The sequence below is a fragment of the Asterias amurensis genome, chromosome 5, assembly GCF_032118995.1.
Source record: "Asterias amurensis chromosome 5, ASM3211899v1".
In the NCBI taxonomy this organism is placed as follows: domain Eukaryota; kingdom Metazoa; phylum Echinodermata; class Asteroidea; order Forcipulatida; family Asteriidae; genus Asterias; species Asterias amurensis.
In genome coordinates, this window is record NC_092652.1 from 26,986,910 (window position 1) to 26,998,655 (window position 11,746).

General features: G+C 37.3%; 1 protein-coding gene across 5 annotated transcripts in view; it reads right to left on the bottom strand.

Annotated features, from left to right (window-relative positions):
• Positions 1–11,746, bottom strand: part of LOC139936896 (semaphorin-5B-like) — a 158,916-nt gene that overhangs the window by 38,300 nt on the left and 108,870 nt on the right. For all 5 annotated transcript variants that reach the window (XM_071931708.1, XM_071931710.1, XM_071931709.1 and 2 more), the window contains 2 exons: positions 10,368–10,476; positions 8,460–8,653 (listed from right to left, as the gene is read on the bottom strand). In XM_071931708.1, the coding sequence (XP_071787809.1) occupies positions 8,460–8,653; positions 10,368–10,476 (303 nt within the window). The remainder of the gene's footprint in view (positions 1–8,459; positions 8,654–10,367; positions 10,477–11,746) is intronic.

Below are 11,746 nucleotides of genomic sequence, written 5' to 3' on the forward strand. Positions count from 1 at the left end.
CTGATCTTCTTTTCAAAAGTATACGTTGGTATATTAGAAATCACTTTTAATTTCAAACTTTCAGTTTGTGAATCCATAACGTAGGTGAAGTTAAGTTGCGTTTCAATATTAAGACTGAGTTGGAAAATTTGATCGGTTTTCTGCCATTGATAAGTCGTCATAGGAAGGTTAAACTCTGCATGGGAATGAACAAAATTCTAGGAACAGAAATGTAACAGTAGTGCCATATTTGTCAGGAGTCATCTATTGCTCTCAGCCTTCTGTTACTGGAAAAAAGTACCTCGTGCAACTGGAAGAAGGGCGTAGAACCATACGCCCTTCACCCTGGCACACACAAAAATGTTCCATCGAGAAAGTTTCAAAAGATAAATAACTTTGTACAGTTTAACAATACACTTCTCAAATGAATGTGAGGGAGGAGGATTGGCTAGGGTATGGGGGCAGGTATATGGGGTAGGTAAGGGGCCCAACATTTCTATTTGTAGCCTAACTACTAACTCCTTTCTTCATTCGTTTACAAGCCTTAGGCTCGCTTACTAAGTTTAGAGTCCTAAAAGTAACACAAGGGATTCATGGTCGGTCGAAGTGAGTCAAAATGCTTGAGGGTCTCACAGTATGACAAACAAAACACGCAATATAGTTTGGTTTCTTCCTGCAGTTTCTTCAGATACTTCAGGGAGGAGTATGTGGCTAATTGATAGTAGCTTTGAGGGTATAGATATAAACTTTAGGGATATACCTGTAAACATGGCTACTTCCATGCCCTCCATGTGGTAAATAATATGAGCATAGTTTCCTGTTACCAGATGAAATACATTATTATCAACTACATGGAAGGAGGAGAAATCCCCCCCCCCCCACCAACGATTAGCGAGCTTGCCTCGGCTCATCTTTCAGAGTTGTGTCCGCAGCTTGAGAACATGTTAATCCCAATACGCATGTTTAATTCTTGTTCATTAGCGACATACAAGGTATGTTTCACTTTAAGCAGGAGTGAGTGGAGTTGAAAATAGAAGAAAGCAACTACAGATGGATCCAGGTGAGACAGATGAGATGCTTCCTTGTCAGTGAGTAATTCCAGTCAAAAAAACCTCTGACGTTGCCAACGAGGATAAACAGAAAGTAGAAGCCATGTTTGCTGCACATTGTCAAGAAATGATTGTAGCCACATTGAAAATATGAAAAAAGGTCCAAACACAGCTGGTCATTGACATTTGTTCACTTCCCGCACCTTGTGACAAATAAGACCTCATTTTGAATAGGGTCATGTTCACAAATTATGAATGTTTTACAAGAATCTACAACCAAAATAAGTGCTTTTTAAAAACTAATTCACCCTTTTTACAGGTTAAGATTTCTCAACATAAAAAGAGAGTAATTAAATAAGTAATGAACCACAAGGGAATGACTTGGTGAATTTTAAATAATTTTGGGTTGAGCAAAACAAAATTGACTCAAACTGGATTTGAACCTGTGACGTCCGGCCAGCACATTTCCCAGGAGGCATGTTAATCCTAAGGTTGCAGGTTCAACCCAAATTTAATAAAAGCATTGGTAACTGTTGTCAACAATTGTTAGTGACTGTTTTAAAAATAAGCTTAATTTCTCCCATTGAAAGTTGTTAACAATGATTGTTTCTCTAATTTGAGAAGGGCGGGGGGCAACAGACAGATGTGTGAAAATTCATCCCAGGTGTTTGAAGAAGTGGAACTTGAGGCATGAGATTGCCCCCTTCCTGCCGTTGTATTACTCGTCTGTTCATAGTGACCGTTTCCAGGCTTATCTCCTGCCTTCAAGACATCACTCTCTGGCACTCACTGGCAGCGTCAGGTTTTTGTCCCAATTCCCACAAGTTTGTTCCTTCCCCCTGGACATTGTTAGCGCCGGCCATCATACTCAAATTTCAAAACGGACATTTCAATACAAAAAATAGGGTCAAACAACAATTATCGGTCAGACAGTTTGACATTATGATTTCTGAGTAGCCTGTCTTAATTTCTCTCAATTGTTTTGATTGTTGGAGGATAAGAGTTTTATTTGAAGAGGTTTGGGAATGCATCTGTCACTTTGAATGAAATCTGTGTGCGAGGGAAAACTAGTGCTGGCATTTTCCATTTTATTTATTGTCATTGATTAAAATCTACAAAAAGGTATCTGGAGAGAAGTGATAGGAACAAATCAGATATCTCGAGGGATACACATGGCCAGCTTGCTACTGGCAACAATACGTTGCTTAAGGTAACAGAGAACAGAGTAGAGAGGGGTTGATGTTTGCGCTTACAATACCTTGAGAGTTATCTCGAGGGATACCTTGAGAGTTATCTCGAGTTATCTCGATATCTCGAGGGATACACATGGCCAGCTTGCTACTGGCAACAATACGTTGCTTAAGGTAACAGAGAACAGAGTAGAGAGGGGTTGATGTTTGCGCTTACAATACCTTGAGAGTTACTGCTCAACCATTCTGGGCTAACCCGGTCAGAAAAGAATGGTGTTTGGAAGGGATTACAGTGCAAGGATTACAGTCATACAACCAGGGCAACATTTCATAGAGCTGTTTAAGCAGCAACTATTGCTTTAGATATTTTCTGCTAAGCAAAAATGGGCAGGATTTTAGCCACAAATGGTAGAAGTGGAATTGTGTTTCGGCTGGTAATCTTATTTTGGTAAGCTTAATTTTATTGTGCTTAGCTCCTGTTTGTGCTTAAGCAGCTCAAATAAATTGGACTCGCAGTAGAGCAGTTTTCAAAAGGAGAAACCTTCAAAATTGTTGTCACTTTCAATTTCATTGAGAGATCAAATGTAACTTGCTATTTCCCAAGAAAACATTTCAAGTTCATTTCAACATAATGTCTGCTAAATTGATAAATGAAGTTTAAAACTTTCCATGACAACTGAAATAGCAACAGTAAATCTCCCATAACGAGCAAGGCCATCCATCATTTGATATTTACATCCAAGATGCCATTAAAATAATATCCTTGGATTAGTACAGAATTCAATATAAAAAAAACCAAGGAGGTTAGATTTACAGCTGAATTAGAAAAATAAAATAAAATTACTGGGACTACTGAAAAGCAATCAATTAAATTTATGGGAGTCTCACGAGGCACGGTGGGAGGTGAGTATTTGTGACTTTGCAAGGTTTCTCGTACTTTGATCAAGATGAGAAAATTACTGCTTTCCTTTATAAGTCTTGTCCGCGGGTTAAAGTCTTAATGTTGAGAATAAACAGACAAATTTTCAACCTTGGGGCTGCAAATATTCCGAGTCAATAAATCAAAATATAACCTGAAGAATTTAAGTAAAACTTTGAATGAATTCATTTTGTAGGAACATTCGGATGAAGTTTGAAAGTTTCACAAATTCAGGGACATTTTCAGAATTTTTTTGGTGTTTTCTTTTAAGTATTGGCTTGTAATTTATTTGGCTTTATTTTAAGTAAGATTTGTATTGTATAAGAAATACAATAATTTGATTCTTCTCAAGAAAAGAGGAGACCATCCTAAATATGGGTCTTCTCTGAATCTGACTACCACTTCTCACCCAAAACAGATTTGAATGAACTTAATTAATAACACATTGTCAAAATCAAAGTCCCACATGGTATGTATGAGATTTGAGTGATCCACAAAATGTTTTCCGATTAATGACATATTTTTCAATGAATGTTGCATGTTTTTCAATGTTGGTTTGTGGCGGATGTATCAAGCCTGCATCTTGGAAGCTAATCACTCTGATTTATTGGATGTTCATCTATAGGATGCCGTGAGAGACCAAAAGACTCTCTAACATGCAACTAAATCATTACACCAACAACTGCTAGGCGCATTATCTCAAAGCTGCGTAAAGAAAATATAGCTAAGCACACTTCAAAATTATGCTTACAGGAAAAAAAGTTACCGGCCAAAATACCCCTTCACATGTTTGTAACTGGTATCCTGCTAATTGAACTTTTACTAAGATATGCTTACCAAAAAACAATGAAAACATATGCTTAACAGAATAAAAATAACCAGCCAAAATACAATTTGTAACTGATAATTTCATTTTGCTTGAGACTAAAATTGTTAAGCACTATTTTCTACGTTAGCAGCTTTATGAAACTCGTCTCTGGTCTTAATCTAAATCCCATCTTCATGTACCTTATGGTTCAATCACTTTGCCTGTTTTCATATTTGTGCTTCTCAGAATACCATAACTGTCTGGGTTATTACTTGAGAAATTACCATAATAAGACGCCTTCCCTCTGACTGCTGGTTTCATGCCAGAACTATCTCCTCTCCTTAAGATCACGCTGACTGACAAATCAGTACCAGATCAAGCCCTCCCACAGGAAAATACCTCACTTTCCGTTAAGGTACCATAATATTTTGTGCCAATAAATGCAACGATCTTGATCTAATGCTCTTCTAAACTCATGCTACAGCAGTGAAAGGACAGAGCAAAATTCAAATTGGGACTACAAAGTTGTTGATCTTGAAAACTCACTAAAAAAACTGGCAATGTCCTGAGATTTAAACCAATTTAGAAAAATCTTTATTGATGCCTATGGGAGGTGCTTTAACCTGTCAATGTTTTAGCCTGAATTCATCTTTCAGAATTCTCATAGATTATAACATTTTCTCAAGGAAGTATCTCTTGTCAAATAAAAGTACTGCCTTTTTAAAGATGAAATTCCAGACCTAGTTGAGACACCTTTGAGAAGTCTTCAGTTTTGTAAGATGTTTTAAGAAAGTCTTACTAATTATCGTGAACTGTTGACAAAATTCTAAACTTACTTCGTCATAGAGGAAATGTTGGCATGTCAAGTTTTAAGGAAAACATCCTTCAGTACATCATAACATCAGTTTCTTTTCAACATGAATGCGTGCGAACAATAAAGTCTTTCTCAAGTAAAAACAATTTTAGACTATAAACAGTGTGTCTCCCCTTATCACTAAACGGCCAACCTCTATCAGCTTAAAGGTTTGTCACTTTATGTGAAGGTTTCACTCAAAAATGTGCTAAGCATGAGCTGCAATTTCAGGAATAGGCCCCAAGTTTTGAAGTGAATAACCTTTAAAGTAGCTAAAAATAAATACACAAGGTCTTCATAAACTAAGACTCATCATAAATGTCACACAAAACTGCAGAAACAAAACAAGTCCAAGTCATTCCTGTTGCCACTGGAAGGAAAAAGAATAAATTTCTCAGGTTATGCGTCTGTGTTTTTGACAGCATGATGTCAGACAAGGTCTGACCAATCACATCACACGTTTCTTGTAACCCTGATGTTATTACTTCTTGCAATGTTTGCGTTTCTGCGCTGTCTTACAGTTCTTTCACTGTGACATGATTCATTGGTATTGAAAGACCTTGCAAGTACATTGACCCCTTCAGCTTTCAGGGTTATTGTTTTAAGAAATTTGAAGCCTACATCATGAACCTGTTCCTCAAAATTTTTAATCAAAATTGTTGCTCAAAATTAACAAATTATCAATTCCGTTTCAAAATAATATGACTTGTTCACACTAACTGAAACCTGAAACACCTGCAAAAGTACATTGTCTTTGTTCATTGTTATTCAAAATCCCTGAGCAAGGTTTAGGGTTTAAGGCATTATGGGATTAGGAGTTATTAAAATATATTTTGAAGATAAAGTTTTTGTGATGATGAAAACCAATATTTTGTAAATTACCATACCCAAACAGAGAGTCATCACCAACAAAAAAAGTATAAAACTTGGATACACATTCAAAGGTATGTTGAAACAATGCCATTTCTACCGTTGTGTAACCCCTGGGGTTATAGATTCCAAGGAGCTTTTGGGAACAGGTTCCAAAGCACTAGAAAAGTAGACCAATGAGCAGGATTTATTTATTTGTGGAAAAAATATTGTCTGATTTTCTTCACCAGGCCGACATAAAAATTCTGACAAAAGTCTGAACAATCTCATCCCTGTATAATAAACCTTACATAGCTCTTTACAATGACCATGTCAATGCGCTTTTCATACATCACCTCCCCGAGTCTAATTTAACAAGACAAGCTACCATTTTGAACATTATTCCCCCTAACAAGCCCCGAGGCATCTTTCTATGACAATATTAGTCCAGACCTCCTCCAATATCCTCCAGCAACATACTGTGACGTTACTAGTTGCCAACTCAGCCACTTTATTTGTTATACAATGATTCAACGATATTGAAAGATCTTAAATTGAGCTCCACATAGATCCACTGATCCTTTCAGTTTTTATTTTTCTAGACGCCCACCTCGCTGACAAGCTTGTTTCTCTAAAGTGTTTACGCTAGAATGTTGAATTGAAGACTTTGCATGGTTAATTAAATTCATATGTCAAACAACATCTTTGAAGATCTGTAAGAGAGACTTGAAGTCCCATCTGTTTCACTAGTTTTCTCTTCACTTTTTCCCAACTCTTGTGTCACCCTCATGGTAAGGATCTGCTTGGGTGTTATACGATTGCTTTTATAGAAAGTTCTCAGTGAAATTCTTTTTCTTTAACAACTAGGTCTGGTGATCCTGGTCTCTGGGCCAAAAATTATATAGCTGCTTACACAGACAATGATGCTTAACAGTTTATCTACTTTTTGTGCTTAAGCAGCTCTGAGCAATTTTAGTGGAAAACCCACACTACCAAACTTCATTTGAAGTGTGTTGTCTAGCACAGAAAAAAGGCGGGAAACACATCTGCTTTGATTTTAAATACATGAATGTACAAAAGTGATTAGAGGTCAAACTAAATTGTTCTCTTAATTGTTAGGGAAACAGGCGGCATTCAGGAAGTGGGTGGAGTAACAATACAATAAAAGTCTACATCAAAGTTATTTATTTTCCCTTGGATTGACTTACTCATAGTATGATTCACAAATGCATGTTCTGTTTTGGAGTTGAAGGTGATAGGGGCAGGGAGGCACAAAGGCCTCCATGCCCCTGGCCATTGCCTTGGTGCCCATGAAATGCTCCAATAGAAATATACAATTTGTTCATAGGGTGCCCTTTACCAAGGAGAAAATGCTTTGGTGCCTCAGCCCCTTTCAAAAAACGAAACACACAGGCCTGGGACTGTTGAGTAGAGTTAGGGTTACACTGGGGTAAATCTGTCTTCTTTATGTGGTTCGTCTTCAGGAAAGAAGGAGGGGAGTTTCAGAATGACCCCCCTGAGGCGTTGAGGATCACTGGCAACCATTAGGAATAGGATCGTAATCTTGGAAGGTAAACTCTACGCCTGACACATTGAAAGATGCCATGGGGGAGACTCGGGATTCATAGAGTGTGGGTTTAACTGATGATAATCAGGAGTCATGATAGAACTGAGTCATTTTTGGTTTTCTTGCTCAAACCGCCAGCACTGTTCTGACCTACTTCTTATATTAGGGTAACGTAGTTATTATCTGTGATGGCTGGGACTATTATAACCCACAATACGAGGGTATGATGCTTGTGCTAATAACGTCATTCCTCTTTTTGTATATAAAAATTTTACTAACAAGATTCAGCTGAAGCTAGTGACACTGAAAATTGCTGTCAATAAACAGCAGAACTTTAGGGTAATATTTAACTGGATTAAGGAAATTTGAGTCGCAATTATTTTCTTTCTTCATCCCCAAATTAGTTCCCTTGTGGTTTTTTTACTAAATATCCGCAAACATTTGGACTAGAGATTATTGTTTTGATTAGTAAGTAACAAAAGACACATTTATTTTGGATATTCCCATCAATGCAACTCGGCAAACTCCAACAATATAAGCGCTACCTGGCCCGTAGAGAAAGGACCATCTCTCCCTTACATTGGTTTAAAGTCTATGATTAAGAATAATATTGCACTATCCAATAAATTATGCTTCAGTAACAAGATGACAATACTTATTCAAGCCATTGTAAAATCAGCGGTTAACTTGGTAGGATTTTAACCCACAACCTCGTTGGTTGCAAGTCCTGCAGTCTACCATTTGATCACAGTGATTTGTTTACTCGCTCTATTGCTGTCACAAAAGGAGAGACAACAAATATTTTTTTACTGAATTGCATAAATACAAGTCGCAAGTCTGACTCTGGATGACTGTAGTTATCTAAGGTTATGACAGAAACTATCTACAGTTCTAGTGAGTGAACTAGTCAAGCCTGGTACATACTTCCTGCAAATGCAAATGCGAAGTGAATTTTTACGTCACATGGCTGTTTTCGCAACGAATGTTTCGCAGGAATTAAACACAGTCATTGCAAATGTGTAATGCATTCGACGGAAGTATGGAGCAGGCTTTAGTCAACTAAGGTTCTGACAGAAAACTCTCTACAGTTCTTGTGACTGGGCTAGTCACAGTCAGACATCAACGACAGTCATCTGGTTATGACAGAACCTATCTACAGTTGTAGTGAATAAACTAGAAGTCAGACTATCGATGACAGTCATCAGGTTATGACAGAACCTAATCTACAGTAGTGACTAAACTCACCTTGAAGTCTGGGTTGGAGTTGACCTGATTAGTCCAAGCAGAACGTGCATTTAACTGATACTTGAAGGATCCTCGGAAGGAGACCTCGATGTCTGCTAGGGTAAAAGAACAGACGGCAGATGACCGGACCACGCCCCCTGGAGTCGCAAAAACACCGAAGATTGTCTGCGTTGACTCCTCATAGAATGTGGATTCTGTTAAATGGATTAGTAGAATTTCGAATAAGAATGGAGGGTTGGAAAGTCTAATAAATATAAACATTGCAAAATATATTACTATGTAAATCTACAATTAAAGCACTGTGTACATTTTCTGTGACAAAATAATCCGTCAATTTTTATTAAGCAATAGTATATTAATTTTCTGTCACAAAGTATGAAGAAAGCTGTGATTTTGTTTAAATCTTTCCATGTCCAACTTCACTTGCATGCAGCCCCCCCCCCCCCCCAATTGACGGACCTGAGCGCTCTATAAGAGGCCACTATTACTATTATTATTAAGGGTGATAACAAAAAAAAACTCCCCAGCACCAAACTTTTTACAGTGTTTTTATGTAATCTATGGCAAAACATTCTGCAAAAGCAATATTTCTGTCAAAAAAATCCTGAAGCTTAATCATTAGACTTTTTCTCATATCTTGCATTTGGGAAACTGAACAATTAAATTGAGTGTGTTTTATTCATCAATGTATGATTGCAAAGCTGTGTGTGTAGTCTTACTGTTTTCTGTATTCAGGGAACACAAAGAAACAAAATCAAAGAATACATTAACTTATGATGATGTGTCAAATAAAACTCCACTTTGAAGTAATATCTCTTCAAAAAACTTCTCAATTTGGTGTTTATTGAGGCTATTTCTGTTCATAAAAAAATCTCATTTCGCCTGAGTGCGTCACACACATTTTAATGAGCAATAGAAAAGGTTCAACTTGAAAAGAGGCAGCACAGAATCAACAAATGCTTTCTTTACAATGGAGTTATTGATCTGAGGTGTGCAGTAAACCCAAAAGAGTATCCTAGCACCATGACAAGTAATAAAACTACAAGTTTCATTCCATTCTGCACCGGATATGTTCCGCTTTCCTGGTTATACAGGGAACTATTTATCTACATGCGCCTATCTACGCTGATTGCATGGACTGGTTTTATGATCTTTCCCTTTTTTTTTATTCAGGACTGTTTGAAATATTTACATCTGTTTAGCAGGTGCAGTATGGCAAAGTACAGGTGACCTGTACGTGAACTTAACACCTAAATGTCAAATGTTGTTAAACGAGGGGTTCTGGCTACTCGGTGTTGGGAATCACATTAATGTTCCATCTGGCCTTGGGGGGGGGGGGGGTGGATGTGGTTGGTGCGATTACTTGATCAGTGTGGAGGGGAGGTGGTGGGAAGAGCCCCACTGTAGAATGTTTAATTGACCTAGAATAGATAAACCACATGGACTTATCACATCTGATAAAATGAAACATATTAGAGATTGGTTGAAGGTGAGTCGAGTTGTCATGTCAACAAAGATTTTCTGCATTAGTGAGTACTTTCAATGGGTTGAAAGAGCCACAGTTCTAACCATAACTTGATAACGGGTGACAATGAATGATGAGGACTAGAAAGGACCTGTTCCGGAGCAGATTATGATTGGTTACCGGATGAATGAGGTAAGAAATTCCTCTTATCTGGATTGGAACAGGATTTTCTTTTTTATAATATGCAAAGCTATTTCTGCTAAGCAGGAATTTGTTCAGCAATATTTTAAGCTTCAGCAGCTCTATGAAATTGGGCCTTGTTGGTTTTAAGACGTCTAAAGAATATTGCTGCCTTTGGTTTTTCATTCAAGCAACATAAAACATGTCAGTTAATTTTGGTTTATTAACTGAACATTAAGAGATGAAGCTTTGAATAAACTTACGTAATTCGTTGAATTCGAATGGATAGTCCCCGGGTATTGAACATGTAATACGAGCCTTCATGAAGGTTGTCCAGTTGTCTTCTAACATATACCGCCCTCCTGTGTCATTCTGTCAGGTGAGAAAATAAAATAAATCTAAATAATTATTTAAGTTTGCCAAGTTAGATCAAAGGGCTGGTTAAAAGGAGGCTTCCCCCCTCGTAAAACGAAACCACAAAATTTGTAAAAAGAAAAGTAAAAATTAATAAGCTAAATGTTTAAAGACTACCCAAGCTGAAGGGTACTTGAGTATAAGAAGACTCCACCCAAAAAAGTTTTTTTAAGAGGAAGGGAAAACTAAAATATTTTTAAAATGAATTTTTCTTTTGACTACTTATTTGATTTTGGTCTTTAGCATCATCTGTTTGAATGAATGACAGTCACATTTAAGTCAAATGTTGCCGTGACATTTATGGCCCTGACATTCACCGTGAGCTCCCACCTCCGCTAGTTGCTTCTAGACATCACATGGCCCAACATAAAAAGCGCAGAAAGTCTGGGAAAGAGTTCCCAGGCTTTTGTTTCCAGCAATTCAGCAGCACAAATATAACACACGCCTACGAATCGCAAAAGTCAATCGCTCACATACATGCTCCCTTTCCCCTTAGACTTTCGGTGTAACAGCTGTTAATTTTTTTCGCCTAAGAATTTTGAATACAAAAAATATCAGACAATCCCGATATCAAAAGAATAGTTCCCTTCATTCGCCTTAAACTTTGGGAACAACATCTGTTTCAAATTTCAAAAGATTTACTTCATACATTGAAGAGAAAAAAAGACAATTCTTGATTTTGTGGGCGAGACATTCCCAACGTGCTGTTACTTTGTCTGTCTGGCTAGATGATTTATGGGGTGCCAGTTGAGAAGATGCAAAGTGAGATTTTTATCCTATGTATTAACCTTTCTCTCTCAGCCATCTTAGACCCATGAATACATACGGTAGACTCCTCCATCATGACTTGATGACACGTCAGTGAGGAGGTGTGATAACGACGCTTATCAAACCCAAGCAATGTTAGGTTGAGAAGTTCATGAAGGAAGAGGGAACTGAACATTGCTTAGATTGATCTCCTAAAGGGTAGCGGGAGCCGTGATGTCTAAATCTCAGATTGGCTTGAATAGTTTGAATAGCTTTAGCACATTGTAACCAGTTTAAATGATGTCACTGAGAATTTGTGAAACCAACTATTTGCCTTTATCCACATTTACATTAAATAAAATTAAAACAACAAGGAATGATAAAGTTAATCTCACTCAACTGATAAATGCAGCAGGATCAAATATTTAAAAAAAAATTATTTAAAACATTTCGTTAAGATAATTAAATGTACTTTTTATAA